The sequence below is a fragment of the Lutjanus erythropterus genome, chromosome 10, assembly GCF_056507025.1.
Source record: "Lutjanus erythropterus isolate fLutEry1 chromosome 10, fLutEry1.hap2, whole genome shotgun sequence".
Classification (NCBI taxonomy): domain Eukaryota; kingdom Metazoa; phylum Chordata; class Actinopteri; order Lutjaniformes; family Lutjanidae; genus Lutjanus; species Lutjanus erythropterus.
In genome coordinates, this window is record NC_139326.1 from 14118380 (window position 1) to 14133921 (window position 15542).

General features: G+C 38.7%; 1 protein-coding gene across 1 annotated transcript; it reads left to right on the plus strand.

The window, feature by feature from the left end:
* Positions 1-1549: 1549 nt before the first annotated feature.
* ckap2l (cytoskeleton associated protein 2-like) lies at positions 1550-14251 on the plus strand. Its single transcript, XM_084728285.1, has 6 exons — positions 1550-2584; positions 3468-3663; positions 4512-4670; positions 9145-9205; positions 10147-10309; positions 13013-14251. The coding sequence occupies exons 1-6, from the start codon at positions 1557-1559 to the stop codon at positions 13305-13307; spliced, it is 1902 nt and encodes a 633-aa protein (XP_084584411.1). The 5' UTR covers positions 1550-1556; the 3' UTR covers positions 13308-14251.
* Positions 14252-15542: the final 1291 nt, after the last annotated feature.

The window sequence follows — 15542 nt, forward strand, 5'->3', positions numbered from 1 at the left end:
TCACAATATGATTATTTTTACTATTCCGTACAGCTCTATATTAGACAATAAAAGTGGTAAACTTTTATATTTTTATATTTTATATACATACATATATATATATATATATATATATATATATATATATATATGTATATATATATATATATATATATATATATATATATATATATATATATTATTTTAGAAGCTGTTGCCATTGAATTTTAGATTGCATAAAATTCAAATGATTAACAAATTGTCAGTTTGTTATAGATTGTCTGTCAGCTAGTCAGTTAACTGACTTATCATTCAAGCTCTCATATGCAATCACATTCACTAATTTAGATTCTTTATATGAGTGTAAATGTATTTCCAGCCCATAGCCAGATATCTGTAAGTGTCTGTGGAATCATCAGCTCCGTTTTCCAGACACTTGAGAAATCAACCATCCACGAGATGTCTTATTTTAGATGGTTGGTGAAAGTTAAGAGCCAGTTTAAGTGACTCAGTAGCTGTTGTTGCAGTTAAATGAAAAAAATATTCACCTTCTCTATTTTCTTTATCGCACTTCATGACCCCTAAGCTCATTTGTTTCTTCTTTCTGTCACAGGAGAGCTGAAATGTAGTTCAAGTGTTGGCTGTGATAAACATATTAAAAATGATCTTTTGATTTTTTTTGCCTGACTTTCCAAATATTTTAACTTAATAGTTCTGCATTTATACTGAATACAATGTATGCAGACACATTTATTAAATGTACAGTATAGACAATTTTGTGTATGCACTTATTGTATACACAATAAGCCTTTAAGCCTAAATGATTTTAGGGTTTAAGGCTAAAATCATGACTCTTCAATATGGCATTCACAGGCGAGTATGATGTGATTCATGGTCCCACTGCTGAATTTCTGCATTATTCCTGTCACAGAGCTGCGTAAACAGAAGCTGATGGAATACCTGGCAGCAAAAGGAAAGCTGAAACAGCCCAACCTTAAGTAAGGAAAAAACATTTCTGCATCACTGCATGTGTCACTGTGTTGAAATGTTGTTTTTCACAGTATATCAGGAATAAATTCATTCACTAAAATTTTCTTCTCAGGCCATACCTCCGGGATGACTGTCAGGTTAAGAAACCTGTGACATCTGTACCAAAGGTGGGTATGGATACTTACCTGCACAGGCAATGGAGGGTGTAATTAGGGGTGTAATAATTTCACAAGAATGCTGCTGGCACAGTCAGACTGGATTTCTCATAATTTAATGACTAAATTTAGCTTACGTGTGGGCTGTGATTCAGAGGTCTGGGACCAGGATAGTACTGAATTTTTTTTAAATTTTACTTGTTTTCACAGGGTGTTACTGGAAAAGAGAACATGGCTTCAGCAGACAAAGTGAGCTATGAAAACAGAAAAATTCCAACTCTGGTTGCTCAATCTACTACACATCCTGTCAGAAGAGTTTTTGGCATCAGTAAAACAGTTAATATAAAAGGCAGCAATTCGTCATCTGCGACATGTGGCCCAGCACAGCCAAAACAACTGCAACAACTCCAACAAAACCCTGTGCTCACAAGAATGAACATTGATGGTTTGTCCAAATCCAACCTCAGTGCAGCCAGCCATCTCAAGAAACAGCCAAGCACCCAAGGAACTCAATCTTCAGGCAGAGCCTCTTCAAATGCAGCACGAACAGCTGTAACAAAATCAAACAGCAGATTCAGCAGTAGCTCAAATGCTGCCTGGTCACGCCCCATTAGTGTCAGGATGAGTCTCGGCCCTATTGTCAAAACAAAAACAGGACTCATTCCCGCGGTGACCCAGCCAAGAAACAGTCAAAATCAAAATTTAACACACACTTCTGCCACAACAGCTGATACTGCCACCACTAGCTCTGTCACGAACAAGGTGCGGCCTAGAACCTTATCATCAGTCTCCAGTTCCAAGAGGTCTGCCACGGCTCAGAGCAAACCATTACCTACCACTACTCTAAACAAGCCTGTTGATGAGAGAACAACCATTTCTTCAACTGCAAGATCTGGGATTAAAGTTCAAAGTCAGAACAAGCCTAACTCTAAACCACTTTTAGGGAAATCTTCTCATCCATCCTGTAAGAGTCAACAATCAAGTGGACTGAAATCAACATCCAGCTCCTCCAAGTGCACAAATACATATTACATGTCACGACCTAGTACATCAGCCAGACAGCTCACAAACAAGTCCACCAAGCTGAGTTCGGAGGGTGCAGGGGATAAAAATGGCCAACAGTGCAAAGTCACCTCTGGACAATCCTTGGGGCCAGCGAACAGGTACAGTTCAAGAGTGGCCGATGGAGCTATGGAGGCTGCTGTGGCTGACCTGGGAGGGAAAACCAAGACATGTAAAGTGACAGATGGCAAGAAAGTACACAGTTCAGCAGATGCTCCACCACCGCGAACAGATATAAAAAGAACAAGTGCACCAGGGATGTCACACACAGTGCCACGGACTGCCAGGACCATCAGCCATACAGGCCACGCCACAGACATGAAGACGACAAAGGTCCCAGTCAGAACCATTCCCAAGACTGAGGAAAAGAAGCTGACGGCTGTCCAGCAGGAAAGAATGTAAGTAGAACAGAACGACTTCCAGTAAATGTATAGCATGAAACAATAATATTGCACCATGGAATCTGAAGGTGCAATGATTAGTTATTAATTATTAAATTAATTGCCAACTATTTTGATAATAAATTGTTTTAAATCATTGTTAAACGAATAAATGACAAAGTTCTGATATCGGTGTCTCAGATATAAATATTTTCTGGTTTCTTTACTCCTCTGACTGTAAAGTGAATATCTTTTGGGCAAAACGAGAACAGTGATCAGTATTGTTCATCAGTTTACCACATTTTATAGACCAGACAACTAATCAGTTAATCTGGAAAATCACCATCCGCTTAATCAATTATGAAAATGACAATTAATTGCAGCCCTAATTGAATCAATGCATTTTCAACATCCTGTGTGGTTCACCATGACTTAGAGTTTGGCTTGAGACTTTGGCGCTTGCCCACTGCAAAAGGGAACTGCAATTCTAATATGAAGAAAAACTATTTTGTTAGTTTGAACATAATGCTAGAAGTTCTGTTATCTTTTTTAATTTGTTTTTTCATGTGTTTTCTGTCTGCTCTGGTCGCTGGTTGGTTGCAGTCATGTGACCAGTGCATGACGTGCAGACTGTGTGTTGACAGGAACAGGACAGGGTGGGAGTCATTCATTCGGCATTGGAGCGGGACAATAATAATGATTTCACTCATGTCATGTCACTTGGACTGGCAGTTAAAATCCACTCCTATGCCACCTTCTAATTTGTAATACTTGAATCTCCTCTCCTCCCTTGAATCTGAAGTACACCAGTCTGTCCTGGGACCTATGTCATTTTCTGCTGTGCTGTCCAATAAAATGTCATCTTATAACTGCACCCTCCGCCCTGTTATTTGTTCTTAAGGAGAAAACTACAGGAATGGCGCGAAGCTAAGGGCATTTCCTACAAGCGTCCTCCCATGCCAGTTAAACCTCTGGTCAGGCGCACAGTTTCTGTGCCCCAGCCTTTCTGGGCAACCATGAAGGAGGAAGATGAGGCTCACTCCCTCATCTGTGCCGTGGACAGATCCCTGGCTGACTGCATCAAATTAATTGAAGAGGTCTGTTGTGGATTAAGAGTTTTATTGTTTTCCTGCCCTTTTCTGGTGTAATTTCCCAGTGGATATAACATCTTACTGGAAGCATGTGCTGCACAAATGTTTTAAGGTGGGCTTATTCATGGACATTACAAGAGTAAATAAAGAGAGACTGAATCCTTTTAGACCTGGTGTACTCAAAACGATTTTATTTGTCAGACCACATTGGCATTTATATTACACATCTATTATTATTATTATTATTGTTGTTGTTGTTGTTGTTGTAATTATTTTAACAGCTGCATAGTACTAACTCCTGTATGATGTGTTATATGATTTTGATCATTGTTATATGGCCTGGCTGAGGTTAAACCCTTTAACATGAACAATTACATAGACAGAATGAATGCCATAGAACATTCTGGGAAAAAATGGTATACAGGACGCAGCTGGGTCCCGTTTTGTGGTTAATAAATTGTGCGGTATCGGATTGTGTACTTGCTGAAACAGATACCAGCATTTTAGGTACTGTAGTATTGGAGGCTGATAGCGATACTGGTACTGGCACCTGTTTGTTCACACAAAATGTGAAATAGCTGTGTGAAGAATGAAAAACAGAGCTTCGGAGAAAAGTTCAGATCCTGCTGTATGTCTTTTTCCTGCACACCTGGCCCATCACTGTGCGGAACTGGTGTAGTTTTTGAAATGTTTTGAAAAAACAGGTTTATGGAAAGAGAGGCAAATTATTGAATAACATTGCAGGTCTGGGGGGGGGGATCCAGATGTGGTTCGACCATATGACAAACGCTTTGGTTGGAGCATACTGATGCCTTTTCTTTCAGTGTATGAATTTACCTCCCTCGCACTCACAGGGCTGCCCTTCAGACCAGGTGAAGAAGGTCCTCTCACGGCTGCCGGCAGTGTCACAGAAGTTTGCCAAATATTGGATCTGTCAGGCCCGACTGATGGAGCAAGAAGGAAACCTGGATGTCCTGCCCATGTTTGAAGAGGCTGTTGGTGTTGTGTTGGAGGTAAGACATCCATGATGTTCAAACTTAAGAAATATATTACATGAGAGGCCTGTACGGTTCTTAAATGTGCCCTGTGATGTTTTCTTGTAGAGATATAGAAGTTATATGTACATTCAATGTTTGTCCCCAAGATGCATTTTGGCTGAAAAATGTGTAAATGCATTTGCTTCCTCATAAAACATTTCAGCAAATCCAGCATTGTTTACATTCATGTTTACTTACTAGCAGTCTTCTTCTTTTCCTGTCTTTGCTGACACATTGCAGCATATCTTGTGGAGTCACCCCACCCGTTGATCAGTAGTATAGTGTGAAACCTTTGGAGGAATGTATGTAATGTTACCACTTGCATATGCATGTGCATGTGCATCCACAACAAGATATATTGGCCTATCACAGCTATATCAGTACTGGCATATATAGATACAGTGGCAAGAAAAACTATGTGAACCTTTTGGAATTTCATGTTTTTCTGCATTAATTTGTCATAAAATGTGAACTGATTGTCATCTAAGTCAAGGGTATTGACAAATATAAAGTGCCTAAAATAATAACACACAAAAAAAATTCTGATCTTTCATGTCTTTATTGAGAACAACCACAAAAACCTCATAGTGTTAGTGGAAAAAGTATGTGAACCCTTGAGTTAATGACCTCAAAAAAGCTAATTGGAGTCAGGTGTTAGCATACCTGGAGTCTTGTTAAGAAAATGAGTTTGGAGGTGTGGACTAGAGCTACTTTGATAAAAACCACTCAAACTTTTTGAGTTTGTTCCGCACAAGAAGAATATGCTTATGTGAGCCATGCCTCGCCAAAAATAGCTCTCAGAGGATCTATGATCAAGAATTGTTGATTTACATAAAGCTGGAAAGGGTTACAAAGTGATTTCAAAGACTTTAGAAATTCACCTGTCTACAGTTAGGCAAACAATTTACAAATGGAGACACTTTGGGACTGTGGCTACTCTACCAAGAAGTGGGCACCCAGTCAAAATGATCCCAAGAGCACTAAGAAGACTCGTCAGTGAGGTAAAGAAACAACCCCGAGTGACAGCCAAAGATTTGAAGGTGTCATTGTAACTGGCTAACATCTGTGTTCATGAGTATACAGTATATAAAACATTGAACAAGCAGGGTGTCTATGGCAGGACACCACGAAGGAAGCCGCTGCTTACTGAAAAGAACATTGCTGCATGCCTGAAGTTTGCAAAAGAGCACACTGACACTCCACAGCGGTATTGGCAAAATGTTTTGTGGAGTGACGAAACTAAGATTGAACTATTTGGAAAGAACATGCAGCACTACATCTAGTGTAAAAAGGATTTGGGCCTGCTTTGTTGCATCGGGGCCTGGCCAGCTTGCAATCATTGAGGGGAAGATGAATTCCCAAGTGTATCAAAAAATACTTCAGTCCACAACAAAATGGCTTCAGAAAAACAAAATCCGCCTTTTGGAGTGGCCAAGTCAGAACCCACACATCAACCCCATAGAGATGCTATGGAATGACTTGAAGAGAGCCATACACATGAGACGTCCAAAGAATATGACAGAGCTAAAGCAGTTCTCCCAGGAAGAATCAGCTAAAATCCCTCAACGATGTGCAGGTCTGATCCACAGCTACAGGAAGCACCTGGTTGAGGTTATTGCTGTCAGGGGGGCGTCAACCAGTTATTAATTCCAAGGGTTCACTTACTTTTTCCACTACCATTTTGAATATTGAATGAGTGTGTTCAATAAAGACATGAAAGATCAGAATTTTTTGTGTTATTATTTTAGGTACTTTATATTTGGCAATACCCTTGACTTAGATGACAATCAGATCACATTTTATGACAAATTAATGCAGAAAACCATGACATTTTATATATATAGTCCAATATGCGCCTGTTTTTTTTTTTTTAACAGAATGTACTGCATTTTGTTTTCTTTTGTTAGCATAATTGTAAGCAACATGTTATGTAAATTTGATCCTTTTAAATCAGGTTTAATATATTTAGCTCTATTGGTGTTTTTTTTTTTGTAGTTATTTATTATTATTAAAATAGAGGTGAAAGTTTACTGTTTCAGTGCCCTGATACCATTGACAATAATATTTATTGATAAACTGTAAAATATCCTTTTTGCATTACATTTCTTTGTCATAAGTCTTAATCATTTTTGAGGGATTATTGCAAAAAATGTGCATTTATGTACATATTAGAGCTGAAACGATAAGTTGATTAATCGATTACTTGGGCCTAAGATTGTTGTGGGTGATTTGCAATTCATTGAGCATAAAAATAAATCAGTGCAGCAGTGATGACTTGGGTTTGTCACAACCTTCATCAGCAGAGTGATCACACAAACAATTACAGCAGTTTCAGTCTCATATTGGGACACAGTTCAGTTAATTTCCACTAGAGGTCCACACTTCGCAGATTCACAAACGGGCCTTCATGTACATAAAAGTTGTCCCCTTATAAGTATTAAAAGTACTTATAAGGGGAAATTACTAAAATTACCACCATAGTAAATAAATGTAAGCAAATAAATATAACATCTGTCAGCATGCATTCAGCATATGTTACTGCACAAGTACACTTGTGTTTTCAAACCTTTTTTTATGGTACTTTAATGGCTATGGCTTACTATTTATTCAACAGAGATGTTCTTTACACAATAGCTTAGTTACATCATGTCTTAATGAGATTGAATTCTGTCATGAGGCCTATTGATTTCATTGTCTTTTGTATCCCCATTATCACTAAGTGCATTAATTTATTAATTTCACACAGATTCACATTTTTTAAAAATGTGTCATACACTGCAACAAGGTCAGCCACACCTCAGTGGCATAATAGTTTATCTCCCTCCCTTTCTGAGTTACTCCTTGGCAGAAATGTTAGGGAAAGTTAGGGGCTCTCTGAGAGTGTCCTTTATATGTTTATGAATATGGCCTCAGAGCCACACAAATTCCTTTTAACCACAGAGACCAGAGAAGAGCACAGATAAAACACAACAAATTAAGCTTCAAGCACACCACTCACACATCTGGGAGAAGAGAAACAAGCATACAGAGAGGAAAAGAAAGAGGGAGAGAGGAGATGGAATGAGGCACCAACAGCCAAAAAAGAGAGACCGAGGGAGAGAGAGAGAGAGAGAGAGAGAGAAATAGACATGGATAGTAGATGGTCCTGCACAGACAAGCCTGTGTGAAATGAGAGGGCAAGGATACAAGGAGGAAACCAGGGCAAGAGAGGGTGAAAGAGAGAAATAGACACACATGTATGTTTAATGTATGGAAATGAAATTTAAAAAGTTGACAATACTTTAATATTAGATTTCATTTGTCAGCTCAGCTCAGAAGCTAATGCCAAAAATGTATAAATAACTTTTCAGAAAATAGAAGATGTTTAATATTCAGCCACAAACATGTCCTCTGTTCTGCAGTACAGTAGTAGATATGTAAACTGTTACTGTAGTTTGAGCTTGTGTTTTAGCATTTAGTATGGTGCAGTCACAACCTCATTGTTAAACTCTTTTCAATTCACTTAAAGTTTTGTTTATCTGACCTTCAGTGACATCTTGAAGATAGCGTATTTCGCTGTTGGTCACAATGAGCATTTACAGAGCCTATGCAGTCAGCATTGTCGTGTGTCCATGCATTCATTCGATCCATCCTTCGCTGCATAGTTCAGGTTTTACAACCTCAGTTCCAAGAAGTGTAGACATTGTGTGGAATGTAAATAAAAACAGAATGCAATGATTTGTTAATAATTTTCGGCTTGTATTCAATTGAATATAGTACAAAGCGAAGATATTTAATGTTCAAACTTTATTGTTTTTTGTAAATATGCACTAATTTTTAATTTGAGGCCTGCAACACATTTCAGAAAGTTATGACAGGGGCAACAAAAGACTGGAAAAGTTGTGTAATCAACAAACATCTGTTTGGAACATTCAAAGGATAAACAGGTCAATTGATAACAGGTGACAGCATCGTGATTAAATATTAAAAGGTCATCATCACAAGTCTTTGTCATTCACACGCATGGATGGGGTGAGAGGTTCATTTTGTGGAAAAACTGCCTGGGCAAGTAATCCAACAATTCAAGAACGTCAACTACGTCAACAGAGACCCCAGACTGTTGAGCAACTGACGTCATATATCAAGCAAGAATGCAAAAGAAGTTCCCAAATGCTTATTTACTGTGTTGCAAACATCAAAATCAGAATGTGTATATAAAAGTGTATATTTACAAAAAACAATAAAGTTAATCACTTTGAACATTAAATATCTTGTTTTTGTACAGTTAAAGATTGAAAAGGTTTTTGCAAATGATTGCATTCTGTTTTTACTTTTGTTTTACACAATGGTCCAACTTTTCTGACAGCTTCATTTCCTCAACACAGTCATCGTTTAGGTTGTGTTGTAGTCTAAAATTGATAACTCCTTTTTTGTGTTCCTGTTCATTTTCTGACCATCTTTTCTGTTTCAGCCGGTGGACGAGCTGCGAACTGTGGTATTTGAGATCCTGAAGAAAAAGGACGAGATCCAAGGTTGGGTTGCATGACTTATTTGTAACCACAGTAAAGGAGGATGAATGAACTGTATTGTTTTTGTCTTGTTTGTACACAGTCTTTGCTACATTATCTTATTTGTTTGTATGTATGTTTGTTTTGTATTTATGTATGAGGCACAGCAGCATACCTCTTGCATGTGTAGAAGGACACAGAACATTAATTAACATCACATCTGGGCAGATTTAATAAATGAAACCATAGCTGCTGTACCGTGTGTGTAAACACACTCAGTATGTCTCTTAGTGGGGGGCCACTTCACCCTATTTCACCCACCTGCAAACCATTTACTACTGATCAGAATGTTAATTTTTATGACCCATGAATTAACTCCAGATCCCTAGGAGCAGAGTGTAGCTGTGTTGTTAACCTACCTATGTCGGCACATCATGCTACCTAAATAATGCATCCTTTAAATAGCAGGAAACCGCTGTGAGACCATTGAGAAAGTAATGGTTTTTGATAAGAAGCCTTTTAGAGTGTTTCAAAACAGTCAAAAGGAATGCAACTGCGACCAATTTAAATTCCCTCTGATTTTAATGGAACACTTAGCAGACCGTGCTGGAAAAAAGGTCCATGTTGCAACAATCCCCCAGGCCAAATGGTAACGAATTTGAGGTGTTTTTTTCTTGCGACTAATGACTAATGAAAACATGTTCGACGAAGACTCTTGACACTGACTAAGAGTTAAGGCAACTACTAGGGGACAGCCCTGTTTAGAAGCTAGGTGGACACAAACACAACTGCGAATGAATGCTAATATGGCTCCATATCTGCGAGATGTGTAAATAAGCCACAGTTTTCTTAAACATGTAAAAACATTTGTCATAACCACTTTATGAGATGATTATGTATCAGCGTTGTGTTTACAGGCATTGGATGACAAGGTTTTAAAAGGCTTTAACTCATGTCTTTGGCAGCATCTGGGGAACATGAGAAAGAGGAGGACCAGAATGTATCAGATGAAAGCAGTCCTGAGAGTATCAACAACCCAATGATGACCCCTAAACCTGTCCGAGCCCTCATCTATGGAGAGAAAGGAAACTCTTCTGTAGTCAAGTACAAGATTACAGCAACTCCTGGGTATGCTTGAGTCATTATTGCAACTTCCATAAACTAGATACAGTATTTAATGTTTTTAATGCTAGCAAGTTGGCTGATTAGTTGTGTTTCTGCTTTATTGAGGGGAGTAAAAATCACATTTAGAGATTTGAACTAGACATTGTTACAAATTTTGATACCACTGCCAAGACTAGAGACCATTTTGCAATGGGATCACACCAGCTGCAACCCATGAGAACTCAGTAATCATTAATTCATTGTAATGTGTGCTCTGTGAGTTCTCATGGGTTGGACTACACCCTTTCTCAAACTGCCTTCATTTGCATCTCAGCAACACACCTGCAGTATCGTTTGTGCGTCTTGTACGATTGTTACTATCACTATCACATTTACAAATCTGTCCACAGACAGACAAACAAGAGTAAAGTGCTCAGAACTGGCTCTGTGGTAGTTCCCGCAACAGCAGGTGTGTCCAGGGCCGCATTTTATCTTGATGACGAACACACACACAGACTCACAAAGTGAAAGCAAAAGCAGGTACATGCCGTTGTCACTGGTAACCAGTACCAACAGAGTGCTTAATTTGATGCATTTTTTTTTCTTCATTTAATACCCATCATATGAATGGAAGCCTTCCTGAAATGACCCTTAGGATTCTTATGCATCTAGTTTTATTAAAAGACACAGGTGAATAGTATTGGCGCGCTGAATTGCCTCCTCTGTCAAATATGCTTCGAATCCAAAACAAATTATAATATTACAGAGCACATTTAAAACAACAATCAGCTGACCAAACTGCTGCACAATCCAAAATATAGCAAAACCATAAAAACAACTCCGTAACATAAAAAGACAAAAAACCAACATAAAAATACACAATACACAATAAAATATGAAAAGCAAACCAAAAAACACAAAGATCAGTTTAGAAGACAAAAGTAAAATAATAGACACACAACTCTCACTGCAAAGCTTCCCACACTGGTGGGAGGTAACAGGGTCCCATTTTAGGGCTAATAAATCACATAGTAATGAGTCAATGCATAGATTTGCAAATTGTAGACTGTATCAGAGGAATTTCCAGTACTGGTATTGGTACGACTCCAGTAGGGACCAACCTAAAATGCAGGGACACCTTGTTCTAGAGTTTGGGGGCTACAACTGCAAGGCAGTCTGTCTGTGCGTTGAACTTGGGACAACGACGAGCAACTGCTCAGCTGACCAGAGTGACAATGATGAAACCTATGTTCACAGAGATAGGTTGGAGCTATATGGCTGTAGATTAAACTGAGTGCTTGCTGTGACTGGCTACGAGCAAACCATTCATATAGTCTTTTTTTTATAAGATCTAGGTACAAAGAGGATCAAATGCAGCCATCAGAAATGATCAGAGAAATTCTGATAATTGGTACTGTGTTATTTTTGTGGTCGATACCTTAAAAGGTATCAAGTACTGATACTGATACCCAGCCCTACACCTGTTGTCTAATAGCATGAGTACAGTCATCAGATGTCTCAGTCCTTTAGTATCATTGATCGGCTTTTGGTGAACTCCCTTATTCTGTCTCCTGACGCAGACTTTGCTTTTCCAGATCCAGGTCAGGGACTTCCTTGAAATGTCTCCGTGGCAGCAGTCTCTGTCATGCTGAAGACAGAGCTGACATTGATGAAGAGCATCTTGACATAGGTGTTTATGTTTCAGGTGTCTCAGGACCAGCTGTAGTGCTCAGCAGACTCCACCAGTCAGTCTGTTTGTAGAAAGGGTGAATTGTGACTGTGATGTACAACTCAAATTTGCACGAGCCTCTCAAAGCACTTCATTATAGCAGAGGTGAATGCACACGTCAATCAACTCGTTTGTTTCTGCACCAGTGTGATGCTAGACATTTTGAAGCAGATATGTTCCAGACATGACAGGCATTGCTCACTACAAGCATGTGATTGCTGGTGAGCACATACCATAATTACCTTCCGTTCTGATATATAGAATAATGACTGGATTTCCTGACATGACATGTGCGTCCTTTTCCGAGGAAGGGAGTAAGACATGTCAGCTCATTGCCTTATTATCTTTCTTCTGTCTAAACATCAGTAACAGTAAACAGTATCAGTTTAACTGCAGTCGTGAATCAGAGAGCTGGCCTTGTTACTTCTGTACCAAACAAATATATTTTCTTTCACCTGGAGAACAAGATATTTAGGCTGGGTGGTCTCTGCAGCTCTGCAATACCTCATTATAATGCTGTTTTGTCACAACAGTTTTCCCTTTTCAAATGTGGTTCTATTTCTGCGATTTGGATATTGCACTTGGCCATAGCTTGATTTTATTGTGATTGCAATTAATTGTCTAGCTCTAGAAAAAAAGCAGTCTTACGGCCCCAAGTATGTTCGTTCGTATCTGGTATCAGAGTATTTGTGTACACACTGGTAAAAGAATTTGGCCACATGTGGTCCAAACCACCTCAGAATGTGGTCGGTGATTTGATCTCAACGCGTCCTCAGTGGATCTTGGGTGCCTTGATGCTTGCACTTAGAGCTGTCCACTTATGATCAGCTCACCAAAGACTCATGTTAATACCAGGTGTAAATGGGGAAAGGGCTAAGGAGGGAGAAAGATGATAGTGAAGCCAGCATGGCCTTCTTAACTGGCTGTCGTCACAGTGATTTCTTGGAGGCTGGATGAAGTTGAAAATTACGATTTTTCCTTTTTTTCTTTTCTGTCAGTGGGCCTCCAAGCCAACAGAAGGAACCAGCACGGGTCAATGGCCAGGAGGTTCGTTTCTTCACCCCGGTTCGACGCTCAGTGCGAATCGAGAGAGCCTCGCTCCGATACCCTGTGTCCCTCCAGGACCATGATCTCTGTGTGGCCTCCTACAATGACTTGATGTCCAAGGAGGGTGAAGAAGAGAAGGATGGAGAGACCAGCCCATCTGCTAACAACACAATGTATGTCTACAGACAGAATGAAGCACTTAACGACAAGGTGTTCGTCCAGCTAGTCTGTGAGGACGGCGTTTAGCTTTAGGTGCTTAATTCATCTCCACCGGTTTGTAGTTGAGACAAAATTCACATGACCAGAATGTGTTCATATGGCAGGAAGAAAAAAATGTAAATGTGTGTGCATACGTTGGTGTTGTCTGACCTCACAAGTTTTATCTTAAGGGATAGTTCACCCAAAAATGAAAATTCAGTCATTATCTACTCACCCTCGTGCTGATTGAAGTTCACGTTTAGTCCTTTTTAGTCCACAAAACACTACTGGGGTTTCACAGGAAAATAGTGGTGCAAAATCTCCTAAACAATGGAAGTGAATGGTGACCAGTTTTCAAATGTAAAACAAACAAACCAAAAAAGCTTTAAATGCCTCCATACTGCTCACCTGGTGTAATCCAAGTCTCCTAAGGCCCCGACATGCTAAATTGACGTGAAATATGTCATTTACACCATGTTTTTAGCTTAAAACTTTACTGTAGATCCTTAACTTGGAGCTACATTCACATGCGCGCATGCACACCATCTGAACTTGGAGTGTGTGTGTCATGATGGTGTGCAAACGGCATGTCAGGACGTTAGGAGGCTTGGATTACCTCAGACAAGCAGTATGGAGGCATTTTATGTTTACTTTTGCAGTTGTATTTTTACATTTGAAAACTGGTCACCGTTCACTTTCATCGCTTGGGAGATTCTGCAACACTGTTTTCCTGCAAAACTCCAGCAGTGTTTTGTGGACTAAAAAACTAAACCTGGCCTTCAGTAGAAATGAGGGTGAGTAGATAATGACTGGATTTTCATTTTTGGGTGAACCTGACATTTTAGGTAATGAGATTTTTCATAGTTACGAATTTTGCCCACTTGCTTTTGGGGAACATATTGGATTTATGCCTTTAGTCCCTCTATTTTTGTATTCCTTCAAAAAATATTTTGTACATAGTAATGTAAAATAAATGACTGTTTTTACACCTATACATACTGTATATACATTGTATTTTATTACTCTTTTTCTGGCATGTAGACTCCCCCTACACAACAGTTAGTATCATCAAAAAACACCCATATTCTTGAATGTCCAGAACCAGAATCATCTTTTTTTTTTTTTGGGCAGTTGTGCATGTTTCAGTTGGTAGACACATTCGTTTTCAAACATGACTCATCAACAAACTGCAGTTTTACAACCATTATTGCTACAGAAAATACATAATTTCCCAACCATCAAACTAAAACTGTATTTGAAACGTGACGGCAAACAAGTTTATACCTTTACATGGAATTCTGAAAGTGAAAGTGACACACAATGGAGTAAGCAAAAATGACTAAACAGCACTCAGGTTAATGAAGTGTTATCAAGCATAATAACCTCCTGACAATCACCCATATAATACTCTGAATGATCCTTAAAAAAATCAAGAGCATAATAGTCCAAATAAGACACAGTATAACAGTGTTTTCTTTATGACAAAAATGTTTTTTTCTTTCTTTTTTCTTCAGCCATTGCTAAAAAACAAACCAAAAAACTTGGCTGCTAGTTTAAGTTCAGCATTTAGGAAATAATTTTTCCTCCAGCTAAAAGAAAAAGGGGTCTGTAACAAGTTTGATTTACTGCCTGAGTTGAGACAACATGATTCATCACAAATGTTTCATCATTTATAAACTTATAAAAGCATGAAAAATCTTATGGATACACTAGATTATCTCTTCTCATGCAATGCCCTCAAGTTTTGAATGGGCTCCGAAAATGAATAAAAACCACACTGTCTTGCTGAAGGAAATGTCAAAATTGTATTGCTGAACAGTAGAGACTTTTCAACAGTTGTCTGCAAGTCATTTCTCAGTTAAAACAATAGAGATGAAAAAATATGAAAAAAAAAAAAAAAATCAACAGTGCAACAACTGCCAACAAATATTTTCTCCACTGTCCCTATGTCTTCTCTGTATGCATTGACTAGGTCTTTTACTTGGCAAAGACATTCACAGAGGCCACATCCTGATTGAAGTCTTTATTGCACTTTTTCTTAGCACAAAACATGAATAAAGCATGCATATTCCAACAAGTTCTCATCTGGTGAATGTCAACATATGGCACAATCAATGACCCATGGTTGACAAACTAATTTGTTATTTCTTTTACATCTGATTTTCGCTTAAAACGTTTGTGCTCCTTTTGGAATTAATATTCAGTTTTATTAATAAATCCTGCTGAATTTGTCTGAGGATGGAGTTCGCTCAGCTGTCCCTGACAACATTGTTTCCAGAAAAG

Excerpts from the sequence above, each read along its gene's own strand:
- ckap2l (XM_084728285.1), top strand. The coding sequence starts at position 1,557 with ATGAACATTGATGGTTTGTCCAAATCCAACCTCAGTGCAGCCAGCCAT. Across the intron at positions 2,585-3,467 it reads GCTGTCCAGCAGGAAAGAAT|GAGAAAACTACAGGAATGGC; the intron begins GTAAGTAGAACA and ends TTTGTTCTTAAG. Across the intron at positions 3,664-4,511 it reads GCATCAAATTAATTGAAGAG|GGCTGCCCTTCAGACCAGGT; the intron begins GTCTGTTGTGGA and ends TCGCACTCACAG.